Here is a 21,292-nt window from a genome sequence, read left to right as displayed (position 1 = left end):
AAAACTGACTCCAGGGTAAACAGAATAAACTGAAAAATCTGACAGCTATTAAAGATGATTATATATAGCTCTTTTTAATATAGCTATATTCAATATAGTGATTAAGGAAATCATTACTCATCCAAAGTTAAATTTTCACACAACAGAATTTCCAAATTCTCCTAAGAGCAAACTCTACCAAGCTGTCAAGGCACTTATCTTCATACGGGTACTTCACAGAGAGCAGCAAGCAGGACACACACCTGCTCTCATGTCATGAAGTTAGGGTACCTGGGATTCCAAAACTGGATGAGAAGCCGAGGGGGAAAGAAGCTACGGAGAAAGGAAGGAAAAGAAAGAAAGAAAAACAAAGTTTATTTTGCTCACAACTTTAAATATGAGAATTTTTACATCAAATATTAGCATATAAAATTCCATGAGGTTTAAGGGGGGAAAAAGACTGTATCATGACCCAAATGCGTTTATTCCAGGTATGCGGGGTGGCTTAAAAATATTAGAAGGTTTTTAAATGTCATTTGCTGTGTGAAGAGTCAAGGGGAAGAGAGTCATCAACATAGCAGAGGCAGAAAAAGCATCAGGTGAAATTTTATACCCGCACAAAACAAAAATTTTAGTTAAATAGGAACAGAAGAGAACTTTCTTATTCTGATGAAAGATAACTACCAAAAACTACAGTAAACCCATTCTTAATGGTGACATATTAGAAGCACTCCCTTTAAGGTTAGGGAAGAATAAGGACTCCTATAATTCACGTTCTGTTCAGTTTCTGCTCTCCTGGCCACGTAGTAAGAGACATAAGGAAGTAAAAATGTAAAGATTACAATGCAAGCCATAAAACTCCCATTATTCTCAGTTGATGTAACTGCCTGCAAAAAAAAAAAAATTAGTGAAAATATTAAAAGAACACAACAAAATTTCTAGATACACATTTTTAAGATTTTACATATACAATAAACAGCACATGTAATTGGGGGGAGGCAGAACGAGAGGGAGAGAGAATCTCCAAGCGGACTCCCCACTCTGCACAGAACCCGACTTGAGATCATGACCTGAGCGAAATCAAGAGGGACGCTTAACTGACTGAGACACCCAGGCGTGTCAGCAATGTAATTTTTTAAATTTTGTACAGTATGGTAAATACCGTATTTTCGTTTATGGTAAATGTAATTTTGTACAATTTGCAATATTTGTACAATTTTACAGTATTGTAAATTGTAAATAAAGAAATACCCTTTATAATAGGATAAGACAAGGTTACAACAAATAAAGGTATCAAAAGTTGTGCAGATTCTTGAGGAGAAAACATGCAATGTTTTGGAAGCCATTCCAGAAGTGCTCGCTGAACGGAGGGGTATGCTGTGTTCGTGGAGAGGGAGACTGAGCCTCAGAGCTCAGGGCCACCCTAATAGATATCCTGGCTGGGTATTTTTGTGGCACTTGGTGAAGCTGAGCCTAGTATTTACATGGGCCCAGAATAGCCAGGAAAAAAATCAGAGAACAACGAGGTGGGATTGTGCCCCATCAACATCGATGTGCAGGTAAAGCCAGCAGAGCTCAGGCAGGACGCCGTGGAGCGGAGACCGGAGGGGACAGCCCAGAAGCAGCCACGGTTATCTGGATTCCCGTCACCGCTAGTTATGTAACTTTTATGATCCAGGGCAGGATACAGAGGCAAACCACCTAATACAAAAATGGACAAAAGAGAAGGGGACACTTAACAAATGCAACGTCACCCAACATCATTAGAAATCAGAAATGCACGTTAAAATCACCCCGGAACATTGTCGGTTGCGTCAGATGACGTCTCTCCGCACTGATTGCTGTCCAGGACGTGGAACCATAGGAGCTGGAGGGCCACGCCGCCTCGGACGCTGCCTGGGCACTGCCTCCCCCGTCCCCGTTCCATGACCGGACGTGTGTCCCACGGGGGCACCAAGGGACTCCGGGCAGCGTGGTCTGTCTTACAATGAGTGACAAGCAAGAGGAGAGTGGACAGACTGCGGTCTGCTGGTGGAGCCGTCCAGCGAGGTGACAAACTGGAAAGATCTACACGGAAGACCGGGTCAGAGGCTCTGGAGTAACATCTGGAGACAAAAAGCAGGTCAGAGGAAAACACACAGAGAATGATGCCACTTATCTTTAAGCAGCCTCTGTTTCTGTTATGTTTAGAAACGTGCAGGGCGCCTGGGTGGCCCCGTGGTGAAGCGTCGGACTCTTGATTTTGGCTCAGGTCATGGTCTCAGAGTTGTAAGGTCGGGAGCCGTGTGGGGCTCTGCACTGAGCTTGGACTCTGCTTGAGGATTCTGTCTCGCCCTCTGCCCATCCCCCACTCTCTCACGCACGTGTCTCTAAAATAAATAACTAAATCTAAAAAAAAAAAAAGAAAAGAAACATGCAAAACAATACCATAGATTAGGTAGGAATTTGTACGGAAGATTCTGTAGAACTTCCTGGGGGTGATAGAGACACATGGGGCCGCGTGGCCTCCTCCAGGGCGCGGCGAGGGGACGGACATGCAGATCTAACCGTGTGCGGCTTCTGTTTCATCTCCAGTGCAGTGGATATATTGTGATGTATACCCTCTTGCGGGGCTTTAGCTCTGCGCAAATGTTTGGATTACAAGGACACGCACTCCAGGGTCATCACTGGCCTCAGTGGGAAGGGGAATGGGATCTTCATTTAGGAAGGACGGAGGCCTCCTGCGAGCCAGAAGTATTTCTACCCGGTTCCGTCTTTCTGTGCATCTCTAAGGCTAAGTGCAGAGCCTCCCGCAGCTCAGGGAGACCAATGGAAGCTCCTACGGGGACCCCTCACTCGCTGCCTGGGATGCACTGGCATTCTTGCACTCACATGCACAAGGTCAGGTGGGATCCACTTTCTTGCTCGGGGTCAAAGGCACAGCGTGGACTGGACAGCTCACTATTGTTTACTGACACTCGGTCTTTTAACCCTTTGTAGAAATAGCACTTGAATTACTATTCCTGAATCAATCTGGCCTTTCTCCTGCCCGCTTGCTGGTGAGCCACATCCTGCCATGCTATTTCATTCCCCCTGTTTTTATCTTTCAGAGACTCATTCACATAATATTTGCTTTCAAGCCTAAGCTACTGTCAGACTGACATTTCTTCTCCAGTTTGCCCTTAGGATAGTCTATTTGCCATAAAATTGCTTTGAGATGGTGTCTGAGCTCACCAAATGAGGTGGAGAGACGATTATCATAAAGCTCAGACCTCAAATCCCAGCCCAAATGCCCATTTTGACCTGAGCTATCCAGGACCATCACTGTGTCCTGAGTCTGAGGGCGGCTTGCAGTAGGACCACCTTCTCACCTCTGGGTTCTGTTCATCCCACGCACACTAGTGATGCCTGTCAGTGGACCAGTGTTAGTCCTGGACTGACAGAGGGGATATGTGCTCACCTGCTGGGTGTCCTCTCCTGACACCAGTTCGCCAGCTCCGCACACACCAACTGGGCGTCCCACGGTGGGATTCCATTATGATGCTAAGTATCTGGAGTAAGCCCAGACCCCACAGGTAGACGGGCTCTGCCCACCAGTCGTGGGTCCGAGGGTGCCCGGTCTTCTGTCCAACGTCCTGTTAAGCTGGGGGCTCCCATGAACCCCCTGCTCCTACAGATTTGATAATTTGCTAGAATACCTCATAGCGCTCAGGAAGGCACCTCTCTTACATTTACTGATTTATTTTTTTAAAAGCTTTATTTATTTATTTATTTGATGGGGGGGCACACATGAGTGGGAGCAACAGAGGGAGAAGAACAAGCAGACTCCACACTGAGCGTGGAGCCAGATGGGGGGCTCAATTTCACTACCCTGAGATCGTGACCTGAGCCGAAACCAAGAGTCGGATGCTTATCCAACGGAGCCACCCAGGGGCTGCATTTGTTGATTTATTATAAAGGAAACAAGAGAACAGCCAGATGGAAGAGACAGGTAGGACAAGTTATGGGGTGCAGGTGAGGACGCAGAGCTCGCCCGTCCTCCCCGGGGCACGGCTCTGTCCCAGCACATTGATGGGCTCAGCAACACCGTCCTTCACCACATAGGTACGATTGATCGAATCATTGGCCATTGGCCATTAACTCAATCTCAGTCCTTCCCTCTCCCCCTGATTCCCCAGAGATTGGGGGCAGGACCCAGAGTCCCACCTCAAATCTACTTGGTTTTCCTGGCAACCAGCCCCCATTCTGCAGCTCCCCAGGAGGCCCCAGTCAACTGTCATCTCATTGGCCTACAAGAGCCATTCTTACCCCTCCAGAGATTCCAAGGGTTTTAGCTGCTGTGTGCCAGGAGCCAGGGATGAAAAGCAAATATTTGTTTTTTATTGGACGGCCCGCTTGGGTGCTTAGAGTCCTGGAGATTAATGAGGAGCTGTGGTGGGGCTGGGGGGTGGCAGGCGCAGAGATGAGGGACACGCTGGTAGAGCGGGGTCCAGGGAAGGGTCCCAAAGCAGGTGTGTCTGCGCTAAACCAGCTGGAAGAGGGACCAGAAGGGAAGGGCCGTGGAGGCCTATCTGAGGGGCTTCCTCATTAAGCGCCATCATTTGTTCCTTCAAACCAGGGTGAAGAAGAGGACAGACTTGATAGGAGCCTTTAAACTGGACCCTCTCTACTTGAAGCACGGCCATCAGGACTCAGGTACGCCGGGGTCCTTGCTTTCTGCAACATTCTCATTTTGTTTTCGTCAGAGCTGCATTTCTGCGAGAAGCTAGAGAGGAGGGTTCGCGTCCACAGGGAACAGCCCCTGGGAGCCGCTTCCCCTGGGGGTGCGGTGCCTTGGGCTGCCTCAGTGCAGGAGCCAGGGAGGGGCCCAAGGGGCTGGGGGGGCACAGCACAACTTTCCGTGAGGTGTGGACACCTCCTGTGTAGGACCTTTAAAAGCATGACTGCCCTACTGTCTCTCTGAGAGTGTGCACCCGCTCACGCCAGTACCCCCAGGGGGACACGGAGTGGGGCTGGGGGCTTGGGGAGCAAAGGGAAAAACCCGATGATGTCCGGGAAATCAGTGCCTTCATACGCATCTCACCCGTTGGGTCTGTAGACCTGACCTCTGTGCCCCATCACTGGTGGTGGGACCGGAGCCACCTCCAGGCCTGCATTCTGACTGCTTCTCGATGATTGGGGCCGAGAGGGGACACGGCCAGGTGCTCAAGTTGTGGTGAGGAGCAGAATGTTCCCTGGCACAGAGAGATGCTGGAGTAATTCCTAGAAAACACAAACTAGCTCATTTCGTATGGCTACTGTCCTAGGCCACAGCCAAACGCCAAATCATAGGTTAGTACAGGCCGGACTCCAGGGGGTGACAAGGGGGTGGAAATGCAGATTCCTCTGAAATTTTTTTTTAATATTTTATTTATTTATTTGAGAGAGAGAGAGAGCATGAGCAGGGGGAGGGACAGAGGGACAAGCAGAGTCCCCGCTGGGCAGGGAGCCTGATGTAGGACTCGATCCCAGGACCCTGAGATCATGACCTGAGCTGAAGGCAGACGCTTCACCGACTGAGCCCCCCAGGCACCCCTCTGAGATTCTTACCAAAGAAACAAGAATCAGATATTTAGAAGAATGATCCCAGCAATACAAAAGTTTTTTTTTCTTTTGAAAAGCATGGAATGAAAATTTTCCAATCGCGAATAGTACTTACAGCGGGATGGTGTAATTATTTGTGAATTTTCTTAATTTACTCTATACTTTTACAGTTTTAAAAACATACTTAGAGCTATTTAAGTATTGTTGTTCGCAGGTATAACGCAAACACGCATCCCCGTTGATGTTCAGAGACCCCACATGCCCGCTCAGATTTGTTCAGGACCTAAAACTGCCCTAAAAAAATAAAGTCTAGTTTGTAAAAATGGAATTGGCATGAAACACTGTGAAATTTTGAAGAGACTCATATTAAAAAAACGTATTTCATGTTCAGATAATAAAAATCTTTGCAATCACGACGGTTAAAACACAAAATGTTGCCCTTAAACAATAAAGTGGTTCTTGGAATGAGTTTAAGCGACGGGCATCGGAGGACGACTTATTGCTCGAGGCGTACAAAAACTTATTTATGTTGCTTTTATAGGAAGGCTGTTTCCTATTGAAATATTTGCTATGGCTGTTAGAGATGAAACATATTACTTATTTGTATTTTTCCCCTGGGGGGGGGGACCCTGCAAACCTCTCTAAGTCAACCAAGATGATGGCCCATTTTGTGTTTCACAAGTAGATCATCAAAAATCAACTTTAAGTTTTTAGGGCCAGTGAATGTAGGGGCGTTTTTACCTGCACGGATTCAGCCCTAGTGCTACTAAGCCTTCTGCTCCTTGAAATGAAACCGTGTTTAGAGTGTTCTACAGGGCTTTTTAAAAAAGATCCTTTCTATGTAATAAAGAAGACTTATTTAACTATTTAAAATTATTTTAAATAGTTAAATATAAAATAAAAATTATTTAACTATTTAAAAAACCCCTCATGTTGTGGCACTCAGCCCACTAGGCTGCCACAGCCCGCTGTCCTGTCTGGGGGTCATTAAGACACGTGCTCATCACTGGGTCCAGGATGAAAGCCTCTGGCTCAGTGAGGTCTTCCCAGATCTCTCCACTGAAGCCGATGCCCTCCCGTCCCTTCATGGCACGTGAGTCTCGCCACGCAGCCATCTCGCTCACTGGCTTCTTGTCCACCGTCCCCCTGTCCCCCTGGAACCTCAGACCAGGCGTCCTGCTGCTGGAACACTGCTGGACCCAGGGCATGGTGGCCAGCAACAGCAGGGGTGCAGCAACGTGGGAGCGGTCGCCGTTCCAATATGTCCGGCGTTTGCCTTGCACTTTATGCCTTCGTGTCCTTGGACACCTGTCAGCTGGCGGGGGGGTGCATGGAACCGGGCTGCAAATAAGCAGAATTTGTGTTTTTTATATATAACAGAAAATTCTGTCACAATGCTGGTGACAGGGAAAAGTGGTCACACCTGTTGCATAGACTTTTCCAGATAAACTCTTTCATTATAAAAACCATACCTTTGGAAACAAGAAGCATGAAGGGTGAGCCAGGAAGTCCCCGTAAGCCCACCCCCCGAGCACAGGCGCTCTCGCCCCGAGGCGGGTGTGCCTCGCCAGTCCTGTCTGACGCGTGGTTTGTTTCTACTGTGTTTACTGCATGCCTTCTGCAAACGCAGGAGCTGCTCAGCCCACATACCGCGTCCGTAGTTGTAAAGACTGGCTAGGCCCAGGTCCTCACGGTAGGTACAGCCGTGGTGGCGGGAAGCTGTTGGCAGAGAGGGCTTGCGCATTCCTTGTGTTCACAGCAGACACGTGTCAGCAGCTCCTCACTGGACCGGGCCTTTAGCTGGTCCTTAAGGACGCAGGGTCGCCGAGAAGCAGGCTCCTTCTTTCACTGACCGTGTTCTCGAGCCACGGAAGCTTCTGCACTTGAAACCTACTTCAGGCTTTCGTCGCGCGTCCGGTAGAATCTTCCACAGTGAAGGAAATGTTCTCTAATTCTGTGCTGTCTATGTGGCAGCCACTAGCCCCACATGGCTCCTGAGCACTTGAAACATGGCTCGTCGGACCAAAGAGCTCCATGTGTAGTTTTATTTCACTTTAATTAAAGGTAATGGCCACACGTGGCTCGTTGCCTATGGGGATGGCACAGGGATCTGAACTAAACAGAAGGCTCATTCATTCATCTTCACTCAGGACGTCGTCTGCATTTTTAACAGACTCTTGCTGAGTGCTCGTTACAAGCCACGTATGCGTTTGGCATCATGCATCTACGCATCCCCTTCGGGTCATTTCTGGCGACCCTGCTGTCGATGTTTGTTTAACAACTGCGTTTCCCATGGTGTGGAAACTACTGGCTGGGAGCTGACACGGGCTATGTGACTCGGGGCTTCCGTCTCAGGGTCCCTCGTAAAATCAGGAGCTTGAACCTTGCACAGTGGGGCTGCATGTTCTCCCATCTCTACCATTTTATGACCCTAATTGGGAGAACACCTGGTGCCTCCAGAGGATAGTCAAAGAATCGATCACAAGCGGCAATGTTAGATTTCCTTGTGAGTGTACCATAGATCTGTCTGCGGGGAGGGGGCAGCAGTCTGTGAGGCTGGGGGTGGCTTGCATTAGGTGGACAGCTAGTCCCAGCTGCCCACGGGCAGGCCTGCTATGGCCAGGCCACCGTTGCTCTTACTTGGGAAATGGGGGACACTGATGAGCCACAGCGCACCTCGTCTGGACCTACACCAGGGGAGCAGGTGTCTGAAACACAGATCTCCACCTCGGGTTCATAGTTCCCAGCCGATGGCTTGCCTAAGATCACCATGGAGCAGCTCCCATCGGTGAGACTTTTGTCCAGCATTCTGTCCTCCATAAGATCCTTGGCTCTGCTGCTTTAGGCACAAGGGGAGACTGAAGGCAAACCAGACATCTTTCGTAACCAAGATGAAGCCTTTGAATCCAGGACGATGACGTCGATCCAGCAGTTACTCCCCGGTATCTGCTCCATGCCAGACTCTGGACTAAGATCCGAGAATACGGACATGAGCACCCACCAAAAGTTTGATTCTTGTCTTATAATCTAACCACTCTGTGCACCACAAATCCACCTTCCCATGCACGAATGAGTGCACAATGAAGGCTTACATGATCTGAATGCCAGGTTACTACCGGGCAATGGAAGCAAGCTTAGGTTTTGTGCTTACGGAAGCACAGAAAGCGAAGAAAGTGGGAATCCACTCATAATCCAGCATTTCCAATTTGTTCTGGGCACCCTGCCCTCTGGAAAGCCCCTTGGATCTGTTACCATGGGAAGTGCCACAAAGAACACCCAGCCCAGCCCTCCACGGTCTCACGTCTGGTACAGGAGATGACGGATGGGACACAAAAAATTTATCTTGAAAATGAGAAGGATGAGGCATGTAATCAACCAATATGTCTAATGGCTTCTTTTTTGTTGTTTCTTTCTCTTTTCCAGGGCTTATCACTGATTATAGGGTAAGTGGGAGATTTCTCTTGCTGAGCCCAGGTCTCAGGTAATTGAAAATGTGAATGCAGTGCTGGGTGCTGTCATGGGCTGTCACTCCTGCTGCCACCCATTCCACTCAGGATCAGAGTCACGCTGGAGGACACCAGCTCACTGGGCCCTAACTAGTAAAGCAGGCCAGCCAGCAGACAGCTCTGCTCAGCCCACCAACTCCAGGTCTCGGGTTAGGAGGAAATGATCTTGCCTGCCCCCTCGGAAGGAGACAGGAATTTCTGCACTCAGGTTCCTCTGTGAGGACAGACACTGTCCATAGACCACATGGCCCCTCCATGCTGTGCTGTTGCTGGACGCCCGGGGATGGCCCCCTGAGGGCGGGGGAGAACAGGGTCAGAGACCACAGTGGTGGTCTGATGGCCAGCCTCCTCTCTCAGCCAGGAGCTGTGTGCTGGGCTGACAGCTTCTCACAGATGAGCGAAGCCCCCTTCCTCCTGCCCAGATCCCCAGGCTCCTGAGGGAGACAGGGCACAGACAGTCACAGATGCCAGGGTAACCATTCTGCCCACCACTGGGGCTGCCTTTCTGAGACGGATCTCAAACACATCGCTCCTTTCTGATGGCTGTTTCTGACCCAAGTCCTCACCTAGCCCTCTGCTGGTTCAGCTCCTCCTTATGCCATTTCTAACACCTTGTGATAGGGAAGTCCCAGGCATCATGTGCCAGGAGCTTATGAACTGTATGTCGTGGGTGCTCAGTTTTTGGTGGTACACCTGCTGTTTCTGAAGGCCCCATATCCGGGCAGCGGCCACTCTCCCTGACGTCCACCTGGCTCGGGAGGTCCTCTTGATAATTGTGCATTATGTGCTGCTGTGCCCCCAGCAGGAGCCAGGGGAAGGGACATAGGGTAGTCTCAACAGATAGTTCACAGCTAATGAATAAACAGATGACATTTATGGAGGATCAAATTAGAAGGATGGGGGAATTTTGGAGCTGAGAGTCTTCTAAAAACTGATGCACATAAGTTAGTCATTAGAATACCATCTCCACAAAGAAGGTGAGGTCACATAGGACAAACGCAGGGCATTCCCACCAGGAAAGAGCACACAGGTCAGTAAGAGCCTGAGCATGGGAGCCTGTGTCTGGGCCCCAGCTGTGCAAAGGGCCTGGGGCAACAGTCCTGCACTATGAGTATTGTTTCTTCTGTCCCCTCATCACAGTCACAAGTCTCACCTGCCTCCCACCTGACCCTCTCCCTGTGTCACAGCCCTACAGGGCCCCTGAACAATTTTACTGCCTTCTTAGGGGGAATGTAGGCACGTCTTTCCTTTTCAATATGCTTATAGACACCTCTGGAGCTCTTTTATGATTTCTTCCTTTAGAGTGAATTCTGGGCAAATGCCCTGGGGCCCAAGCTCTTTCTGATGAGGGAGTGCCGGGCTCAGCAGACGAAGAGAGAGCATATCATAGACATCATCCTCATTTTGTTCAGAGACATTGGAAGCCCCAGCCTGAGGTGGTTACAGTCTCCAGGCTGCGGACGAGACCCTGGGATTCTGAGCCGTCTCCCAGGCTAGTTCAGGAAGTGTGTGATGAAAGGGGTGAGCAGCCCCCTGGCAGGACTGTCACCCTTGAGGGATGGGGGCATGAGGACAGTCTCAGCACCAAGAGGAGGGGGCTGGGAACACCTTGGCAGAAGCCTTTTATGTCATGTCTGCTCGTAAACGGCAGGCCAAAGATGGAAAGGTAGTGTCATTTGCCTACAATGTACCTGGTCTTGGGCAAAGTGCGCATCGTTATACCCATTTCACAGATGTGGAGACAGAGGTTCAGAGAAGTCAAAGAATTTGCTGAACCTAGTTAAAACAGAACCAAGAACTTAGGTCAAAAGCCCCTCGTCTGAGCCTCACAAACACCATGCCACTTGGGTGAGGAAAGTACATCTTCTGGTCCCTTTTGGTGGCTTATCAAAAGCAGGACAACTGAAGATAGGGTTTAAAAAATTTCAGTTGTGGAGGGAAAATTACCCAGAAATAGTTCCTTTGGTGTCCAAGAAACCTTGATTTGGCTTCTACCTACAGAATCATTTTAGGTGGCCTGTGTACAAGGCTGGAATGGAGTTTCCTCCTGACTCTATGAGCACCGTGGCCACCAATAGTCCAGCCAACAGTGTGGGATGGTCGCTCAGAGCTGGGCGAGGGGCTAGGAATAAAATGGCAAAGAACACAGAGTCCTGTCCCCTCTGAACTTACAGTCTGGGTGCACAGGGAATTTCTGCTCTGGGGGTGTCTACCACGGTCCTGCCCCAGGCTCAGAACAGGTCGTGATGGCATTTTCAGGCCACATTCAAATGAGCACTCCATTAAACTGTGCATTTTTACTCCAGGACCGTAGAAATTAAGTCTACCCTGCTCTCCGTCCCAGGGTTAGGTAGAAATCACATTTTGATGTCCGGGACGTTGACTTGGCGAGGAATGATTTTGGAAGGCGGCATCCATGCGCAACAGTGACAGGAGACCATTGCCTCACTGCTTACTAGTTAGTTAGCGGGGATGGCAAAGAATCCTCTTTGTGATTTTCCAGAAAGGCAAGTTAGTTCCATTTTTACTGAAGGTCCCCCAACAACTTGCAGACACAATGCTTGCTAAGACGGCCGTGTGTCAGCAGGTGGTTCTGAGGCACGTTTCCCCCTGGCCTCTGCACACCTGCTCCTCTCCCGTAAGACGAAGACACTAGTCCTGGCCTCACAGTGCTCAGACGAGAAAGGGATACGATGTGAGAGCCCAGGGAGCACGGCACCTGGAGTACGCAGAGCGACACGGTGTTGGACGCCTCTGAATGTAAATTTTGGGCCTCTGTTCCTCTTTCCAACTTGAGAGCCTTCCATGAAACCCTTGCTGGGAGCCCCACGTTCGGAAGCTGCATGCATGGGTGAACCCAGCACACAGTTTAACACCCACCTATGGAGGAGCAGCGCCCGGAGAGCCCCACTGTGCCCATCACAGACGCCCTAGGGGACGGTGCAGGCTGTACCCCTCTCCCCCATGCAGCCCTGCATTCCCCAGGCCCATCTGGAAGCTCTGCCCTGCAGAGAAGGTCCAGGGAACAGAGAGGGAGACTGTCGCCCTCAGCAACTTCTTTGTAAGTGCCAGAATGTGACTATTTGAAAAATCACAACGAAGTGCCCCTTCGTTATCGTCCCAGATGGCCCCCTTGCCCTTCCTTCCCTCTGGGTCCCTTCTTGCTGGCTTTAGTACATTGACAACCATTGGAGAGCCCCACAGCTGGCAGAGTGCCGGCCACCTGACAAACTGAGGACAAATGAAGGACAGATTATATGAGGACCAACATGTTGGGGTTGCATTTTCTAGTGACCATCTTGCGGTCATTCTGTGGCAGCTGGCAGGCAGGAAGAGAATCACTATTGCTCTGGAAAACGGTGCCAGGACATCACAGGGAACAGGGAGAGCAGAAGGTGTGGGTTTTGACTTCCTCCTTCCTGCAGATGGAGTGACCGGTGAGGGACCCCCTCATGCCCCTGCTGGATGGTGAGCTCCGTCCTGCGTGCAGCACCCCACAAACATCTGCTCAGGGAACATGGTGCCTCCCCACTAGCAGCCTGTTCTGTCTTCATCCTTCTCGGAGCCTTGGGAAGACAGCCTCTAGCTGTAGGTTCTGCTTACCCCACCGTCGGCGTTGCCGTCCACACTGGGGCATGGCAGCTGGCCAGGGGACCTCCAAGGAATTAGCTGCCTCCCAGACAAACAGGTGCGCCATAAGCCAGAGGAAAGCAGCTCTCGGTACGTTGCTTCCTGATGCAGTGTTTTCTGCTCTGTTTCAGCACTGGCAGTTACCACTGGGCCGGAGATTTCGCTCTTTAAAGATGTGGTTTGTTTTTAGGATGTACGGCGTCAAGGGACTGCAGGCCTATATCCGCAAGGTGATGGCGCTTTCATTCCTTACCTGGGTGATATTGGGAGGGCTTTAGGAGTTTAGAAATGAGGTCTGAAGCAGCAAATATCTGATGAAGGTTAGTTTGGGCCACTGAGGTTAGGCTCTTTAGAAGACAGTCAGTGCATGGTTACAGACCTTCTGGACACTTCCATGAAGACTGCAAAGTGAGCGCTCCACACGGCCAGCCCTGTAGTGACATCTTGCCGTCAGCAGGTCCAGGCAACAGGGGTGGAGCCGTGGTGAGAACAGGATGTTTGGCTCTAAGCACTGCCAGCACGGGAGAGTCTCGGAGCTGCCGGGGATGGAGAGCCTCTAGCCTGGGGGTGCTCCGTGCGCCCCCGAGCAGCAGCACATGCATGGCCTTGGACCTCGGGGAGGGTCCCAGCAACTTCTGTCTGAATGAGCTCACCAGGCAGCCGTGAGGAGTGCCACAAAGTGAGAACCACTGGTCTACTTCAAGATCCATCACTCTGGCTTTTTTTTTTTTAAACGATCAAGGAAACTGAGGCCAGAGTATACGCTGCCTCTCCCCCCAAGGCCCACCCATTTAGCTCGCTGCAGAAGGCTTCTGATTTCCAGCTGGTCCCTCCCGTGCTGGCGTCCTTCCTCTGTCCTGGCCCCATCTTGATGGGCAGAAGTCTTTGGGCTTCATGAGAGCAGGGAACCTGTGGTCTCTGAGGGGTAAGGAACTAGGCAGGAATGTGTATGTGAGGTTTTGAGAACATGTTCTCAATATAATGAGGATTCAGCTTCTTTGGGGAAGGAAGACAAGTGGTTTATCTCGCCCATGATTCCAGCTTTAAGCTCAGGGGCCACTGGGTGTGATTAGAATGCTTCCTGTAAAAACACTCCATGCCTGCGTCTGAGCAGGCTCCCTTCTGGCCTTACAGGGAGGGAGGGGATGGGCAAAGCCTGTCCCTAGGCAGGTGTGGCTCCTGGACCCAGCTCCGGAGGTGGGGGCGGCACCTGCCAGCACAAAGTCTTTGGTGCCCTCTAGTGGCCCCAGATTTATTCTGTGCCTGGAGCCTCACAGGAAGGAGGCTTCAGTCCCAAGGACACCGGACTCTCAGCCCTGGTGCTTCTGTTCAAGAGTCCCTGAGCACCTGCGGGGACTGTCGTTCTCATCTCCTAGTGACAAGTGCTGTAGAGTGACAGCCAGCCAGAGCACTGCAGAAACCGGAGCTTTGGTGTTGGGCAGCTGTGTTAGAATCACCCGCTCAGTTTCCTGTCTGCAGAGTGGGCACGACCGTGGTGTCCCTGGCACCGCAGGCTGCCTGGGGACAGTGTGGTAGCGGGGCACCCAGCCCTCAGCACCAGGGGCCGCTCAGTAGAGGCTGGCCGCTCTCTGGTCACTTGCATGTTTAAATACCCCTTTATGATGTTTCTTCTGTAATTCTAACCGATTGTTTTGGTGGGATTAAAAGAGTCCCCTTAACAGAAGAAAATGGTAATTGGTGTTTTTCTTCCTTTTTTTTTTTTAAGATTATTTATTTATTTGAGAGAGAGAGAGAGATTGAGAGAATGAGTGGGAGGAGGGGCAGAGAGAGAAGCAGGCTCCCCACTGAGCAGGAAGCCCGATGCGGGGCTCGATCCCAGGACCCTGAGATCATGACCTAGCTGAAAGCAGACGCTTAACCGTCTGAGCCCCCCAGGCGCCCAGTTGGTGTTTTTCTGAAGACACTAGTCCTTCTGTCATGGTAGCGAGCTTCTTCCTAGCCTGCGTGGGAGGAGCTGGCATGTGGGTGACATCCACGCTTGAGGAAAACAGCTCAGAGCATGTACACGAATCATAGATGTGCCGTCTAGGAAGGTTTTCTAGGTGGCTGAAGCCGGAGCCGAGCGCTGTTGACAAACTCAGATGTCCTTGCCTTTCCAGCATGTCCGACTGGCTCACGAATTTGAGCGTTTAGTGCACCAGGATCCCCGCTTTGAAGTCTGTGCGGAAGTCACTCTGGGGCTGGTCTGTTTTCGGCTAAAGGTATGTGTGTCTGTTTTAGTCTTCGTTCTGTGTGACAGTGACGGAGGAGAGAGGATCGTTCATCACTTCCGTCTCCAAACCAGCATGCTAGCTCCCCGGGAGACCACAGAAGTCAGCATGCTGCTTCCCGTCTGGGGTTCACGCCTCCCGGCCCTGACCCAATCTGACGGATCCGGGGGACCCTGGGCACCCTCCTCCAGGAGCCGTCCGCCCCTCCTTAGTCAGACCAAGACTTCTCGCTTGTGTAGACCCTTGGCCCTAGAATCCTCTCCACTTTCTCCACTCATCTCTGCCGCTGCAATGCTCGGGCACTAACCTGTGTACCCACCCTTCCCTGGACCAGCTCCGGGCCCCAGCCCAGACCTGAGGACCCTGGCATCTTAAGGAGCCCCTCCAGGTTGCTGGGCGTGCTCCGGGGTTTGAGAAATGCTGGTCTGCAGCACTCTGTCCTTCTGCTGCCTGATGATGAGTCTGCTCCTGTGCAAGGGGAAGTGGCCCACGGGGCGGAGGGCACAAACCATCTCTGCGGGGCATCATGACCACGTTTCTGAAAAGTCCCTGAAAGGTGCTGCGCCCACAGGCACCTTTTTATTCTACGTTGTGTGCATGAGGCTGGGTGGGAGCCTCACACGGACCACTCTCGAGCTGGCCACGCATTCTGCAGTCTACTTCCGATGGCCTCTGTGTTCGCATGTGCGGAGGCCATTAGGAGGAGGGGTGGGCCCCCCTGCATTGTCAAGGTGCCGTCATCAAAACGTGGCCCTCCACTTCCCATCTCCTCCCCCTCACTGACTCTTGGAGCCTCAAGGTGGTAATGAGGACCAGTCACGAGAAAGCCTGGGCTCTACAGGGATAGTGGGGTGCTGCTGTTTCCGTGCAGGACTTGGTGAGGGGGCCGTGAGCTCTGTGGAGAGATCACAGTGCTGAGACCTGACCATGTGCAGGGGACAGGGGGCCCTTCTGTCATGGTAGGGCACAGGGGGAGCCTCAGAGCACTGGCGTCCCAGCAGTAGGTCCGCAGTGTGGCCACGGGCTGCAGTTAGGTTAGCAGCAGTGTTGGCGATGTGTTTTGATGAGTTTGCCGTGGAGCAGACGTCTTGTTTTGTTTTGGCTGCCAGTGTTCTGGTAGGACTTTCATTTTTTTAATTTTCACCGTTTTATTGGGATGTAATCCACACATGACACACTTTGCCCATTTAAAGTACAGTTGGGGGTGAGCGGCGCTGACCCCCCCAGACTGAACTTCTGACAACCTCCTGTTGATCAGAAGCCCTACCCCATAACGCAGGGGAAGGGGGATCACGTATTTTGTATGTTATGTGGATTATACACTGCGTTCTTTCCATCAGGTGAGCCAAAGAGAAAATGTTAGAAAGAAAATCACGAGGAAGAGAAATGCATTTGCTGTGTTGTGCTGGATTTATTGAGAAGAGGGCATGTGTAAGTGAACCCAGGCGTTTCAGACTGGTGTCTGCAGGGGTCGGCTGTGTACCTGTTGATTTTAGCTAAGTGCAGGGTCAAGCAGCCGTCCCCACAACCTAAGACCCTCATCCTCCCCTGAGCAGGGCCCCCAACGCCATCCTTCAGTGCCCCCCATCTGCTGTCTGGCTCTATGACCCCCAAACCCACCTGTGTGTGGTCCTGACCCTGTTTCTCCTGTATGGCACAGCAAGTCCCCCCAATTCCAGAAGACCAGGCCGCTTCCTAGCCAACGGAAGTGCCCCTACTGTGTATCTGCTTTTTCCGTCCATTCCACGGATCCCGTTTCTTCTCTGGGAAGCGTGTTGTTCAGGCACGTGGGTGGGTCATGCTTCTGTCTCCACATCTATCTGCTCGTCCTTGTTTCCCTGGACCCTTCTGCTCCAGTGTGGATTTCAAGTCCACTACACCCTCTGCACTTCAAATACATAGTGTGATTCCTCCTCCCCCTCCCCTTCCCACCCTGCCCCATCCTCCCCCTCCTCCTCCCCCTCCACCTCTTCCCCCTACCCTTCCTTCCCTTCTCCTCTTCCTGCTCCTCCTCCCCCTCCTCCCCTCCCCCTCTTCCCTTTTCCCCCACCTCCCCTTTCTCTACTTCTTCCAGTCCTCCCCCTTCCCCCACTCTTCCCCCTCCTCCCCCTCCCCCTTCCCTCTCCACCTGCCCTCCCTTCTCTCCTTCTTCCTGTCTCCCCCTCCACCCACCTCCCCCCTTCGTTCTCCTCCCCCTACTCTTCATCCTTCCTACTCCTCCCCCACCTTTCCTACTTCTGGTCTTCCCCCTTCTCTTCCCCCTCCTCCTCCTCCCTCTCATCTTCTTTTCTCCCCCTCCCCCCTCTCCTTCTTCTCTTAGACTGTTCTCTCTGCTTGGCCTCTTCCTCTATTTAATAGAAGACACACCTTGCCCAATCCATTTGAAAATGGCAAGGACATTTTCCTAAATAATGTGTTTTTAATTTCTGCACTATATACCTTTCAGATGTTTGCCCTCTTGCTGAGTCTTCCTGGTAAAATTCCACTGCTTTGTCTTCTACGTTCTTCCTTCTCTAGCCTCATCCCCGAATAGGACAGGCTTCATCTAGACCTGGCATGCCAGCGGTTTCTGAACTGCCATTGGCCCCTTCCCTGTGCATTGGGTGCCAGCAGGAGACCCCCTGAGGCCTGCAGCCCACGCTGGGAGGGTCTGCACGGGTCCACAGGCCAGTGCCCAGCATCTGGCAGGTGTTTGAGCAGAACTGACCCATTCTCCTCCCACTGCTCTCCCTTCGTCTCGACTCTCAAGACAGAGTGAGAAGGCAAATGAGAGAGCCCTGTGAGGGTTACAGACCAGGAATGAGAGGCCCCAACTGCCATCCCCCTTTCACATTTGATGATGGGGTTTAGGGGGCTGGAGGTGCTGCCTGGAAGCAGAAAAAGGTGACAGGAGCCGGGGAGGAGGATGCTGAATGGGAGACAGCCTGCAGGGGCAGCGGCGCCCAGCAGGGGAAGGAGTGCCCCCCCCCCCCAGGGCAGTCAGTGTCTGGCTGCCTGCCCCAGGAGGGGGGCTGCTCCTTTCCAGAGTGGGGGGAGTCCAGCGATGGCCCCTCAGTCCTCTAGTCCATGGGGAGTCTTCCCAGATCCTAAGTTGCCTGTGCTCTGTGTTCTATGTTGCTGAGATTTCTTCTGTATGATTCAGCGGGACCCCCTCACTGGCACCATTTGAAGCCTCGGTTCTACTGTTTAAGCTCGTCCACGTGTAGATCGTGTACCTAGGAAACTCCTTTTGTCTTAAAAAGGCTGGCCTGTGGACGGTAATCTGACCCTGAAGAACCTGTCTTGTAGGACAGGCTATAGTGTTTCACAGCCACGTAAGTCTCCTTGAGTTCAGCTTCTCACCCTTGTAAACGAAGGGCTAGTGGTAAGGTGGCCTCTCTCGCGGATATACAGCAATATTGCCAAATGCCCGCCTTCCTCGGTGACCAGCTGAAGCTGAGTCCTCGGGGACCTGAGCACGGCCCCTGTCTCCATGTCTGCAGGGTTCCAACAAACTGAATGAGGATCTTCTGGAAAGAATCAACAGAGCCAAGAAAATCCACCTGGTTCCCTGCCACCTCAGGGACAAGTTCGTGCTGCGCTTTGCCATCTGTGCCCGCACCGTGGAGTTCGCCCACGTGCAACGGGCCTGGGAGCACATCAGACAGCTGGCCACTGACCTGCTGAGAGCAGAGAAGGACTAGAAGCCCCCGCCGCAGGGAAGCTGCTGCAGGTAAGCTGTCCCCGCAGCTCTGCCACTCCATGCTGCCGGGTCTGGATCTCCTCCACCGTCAGAAGAGGAAGGACCCACACCCTGCAATGATCCTTTAGGAAATGAGATACGCTTTTACTTTGTGTTCTTTTTTTTTTTGAAAGACTTTATTTATTTATTTGAGAGAGAGAGAGAACACGAGCAGGAGACAGAGAGAGAGGGAGAAGCAGACTTCCTACTGAGCAGGGAGCCTGATGCAGGACTCGATCCCAGGACCCCCGCTCCCGCTACCGATTATGACCTGAGCCGACTGGGCCACCCAGGTGCCCCACTTTGTATTCTTTTATATGAGACCATCAGTCCTGCATCTCTCTGATGTTTACAGACACTGCTTACTAGTATCACAAGCATCTATACTAAGCTGGACAACGACTGATAAATGAAAATTAACATTACAAAGGGAATTCAACGTGACTGATGATTTATGCTTCTCTCTCTCTCTCTTTATCCTCACTGCCCTGTTACCCATTTGCCAAAACCCATAGGGGATGTGGAACCTAAGTGTATTATGTAATTTGTTTTATTGATTGCATACAATTCTATCTTGTTCTCTTTTTTTCACTGCTTATACCTGAAGGAATGCTCAAAAAATCATAAGTTAAAAATCACATTTCATATATGGCTCCCAGCCGTGAGGTCCAAGATGCAATTTCTCAGTCAGACCGTGTCCGGAAATATCAGATCCTTTTCCTGGTATGGCAAGGACCTCTCTTAAAGGGGCCCAGCCTGCCCAGAGCAACTGCAGACTTCTAGCTTGAGAATCTCTAGAAGGTGCTGGAGAGAGATCATGGTTTCAAATATTTCCATTGCTCCAAGATAAGAAGGTGTACATCTGTGTGTGGGGGGGTGCATAAGTGCTGTAAGATATATACAAAATGAAGCCATCTCAGGCAAACCCTCCTGGTTAACCTTTCCATAGCCCTATGCTTGCACAAGCTTCTGTAGCTCTGACATGTGAGCAGAAACAAAGTCTCATTTCTGATAGAAGTCACGATGACTGGGGCGCCTGAGTGGCTCAGTCTTCTAAGCATCTGCCTTCTGCTCAGGTCATGATCTCAGGGTCCTGGGATCGAGTCCTGCATTGGGCTCCCTGCTCTTCGGGGAGTCTGCCTCTCCCTCTTCCTCTGCCCCTCCCCCTGCTCATTGTTCTCTCTCGCTTTCAAATAAATAAGTAAAATCTTTTAAAAAAAAAGTCACGATGACTGTGAAGTCATACACGTTATCATTTCAAAAGGTAAAAATGGGGGGTGCCTCGGTGGCTCAGTTGGTTAAGTGTCTGACTCTTGATTTGGGGTCGGGTCGTGATCTCAAGGTCATGAGGTTGAGCCCCATGTGGGGCTCTGTGCTGGGCATGGAGCCTGCTTAAGATTCTCTCTCTCCCTGTGCCCTGCCCCTCCCGCTCCTGCGCCCTCTCTCTCTCTCTCTAAAAAGAAAGGTACAAATGGGATTTAATTTTTTTAAATATAGGATATAATAGTGAATCATAACACATGTACTTTTGGGGGCCAGGTTAATTCAAGCAATGAAAAACTGAATGCCCAGGCTTTACTTATGCTCTCTTGAGATTATCATATCAAATTTATGTGGTCATAATTCCGAGGGAGAGAAGGAACCGTTCCTATTTCACGGAGGGTAGAAACTGGCGCAGCTGCTGGCTGACACTGGTAAAATATGTCCGAGAGAAGCCAGCTCAGCCGCTCGGTCTCATGCCTCACAGTTCACATTCATCTACGATGCACGGTTCCCTCCAGCTCACTGGAGATCTAGCATATTCTTTCCCTGCATTCTCATGAGAAGTATACAAAATACTAATTCTTTAATTCTTTTTTGAATGTAGCCATATGTTCATGTATGTTTTTTCCCCTGTAGAGATTAAATGTTGAAAAGAAGTATATCTGAACACTGTGGAACGAGAAGACGATAAACATTATTCGGGCTCCAAGGACTCAAGCCCGCATGCAGCCCTCACGTTTCTGTGAAGTTCTCCAGAAGCTTGTGATTATGTCCGCTCACTCTCTTACCAATGAAGAAACATTACTTACTGCAATCCCGGTGCATGGAGCTTTTATTCATTATTCAACTGTGACTTTTGCTGATTAAGAAATCATAGGTTTTCATGCTCTTGAAGTCGTCAGTGGTGGGAGAGGCTTGCTGAAATATTTTCCAGATATTCTAGGATTGTGGGACTTGAGTTTATACTGTGGTCTTTAGGTTGTTCTGTCATGTGGCTCAATGCTTAATAAACAACTTGAAGTGCAGTACTGATTGTGGTTGGTAACCATCCCTTGGTTCTAGGTTGAACCCAACTGATTGTTGTAATGAGCACTTAACCTTTCAAAACAGTCGAAGATCCTTGAATGTTTTTTTAAAGATTATCATTTATTTATTTGAGAGAGAGCGAGCGAGAGAGGGAGCACAAGTAGGGGGAGCAGCAGGGGGAGAAGCAGGCTCCCCACTGAGCAGGGAGCCTGATGTGGGGCTCGATCCCAGGACCCTGAGATCATGACCTGAGCCGAAGGCAGATGCTTCACCAACTGGATGTTTTTAAATGGCATTTGTTGCTCCAGCAAATGTTTATGGAGTGCCTAGTATAAGCCAGGAAGTATTCTAGATGCATTAGCCATACAAGGTTG

General features: G+C 50.8%; 1 protein-coding gene across 1 annotated transcript in view; it reads left to right on the top strand.

The window, feature by feature from the left end:
• The window catches only part of DDC (dopa decarboxylase), a 61,991-nt gene extending 41,075 nt beyond the window's left edge, over nucleotides 1-20,916 (top strand). Inside the window, exons 9-14 of the mRNA XM_040644516.1 lie at nucleotides 4,577-4,653; nucleotides 8,965-8,984; nucleotides 12,809-12,907; nucleotides 14,798-14,899; nucleotides 18,391-18,620; nucleotides 20,529-20,916. Coding sequence (XP_040500450.1) covers nucleotides 4,577-4,653; nucleotides 8,965-8,984; nucleotides 12,809-12,907; nucleotides 14,798-14,899; nucleotides 18,391-18,591 — 499 coding nt within the window. The 3' untranslated portion in view covers nucleotides 18,592-18,620; nucleotides 20,529-20,916. The remainder of the gene's footprint in view (nucleotides 1-4,576; nucleotides 4,654-8,964; nucleotides 8,985-12,808; nucleotides 12,908-14,797; nucleotides 14,900-18,390; nucleotides 18,621-20,528) is intronic.
• Nucleotides 20,917-21,292: the final 376 nt, after the last annotated feature.

Source organism: Ursus maritimus, unplaced genomic scaffold, assembly GCF_017311325.1.
Source record: "Ursus maritimus isolate PB19 unplaced genomic scaffold, ASM1731132v1 scaffold_3, whole genome shotgun sequence".
Lineage (NCBI taxonomy): Eukaryota > Metazoa > Chordata > Mammalia > Carnivora > Ursidae > Ursus > Ursus maritimus.
The sequence above is the reverse complement of the archived record's forward strand: the minus strand, read 5'-3'. Positions and strand labels throughout refer to the sequence as shown.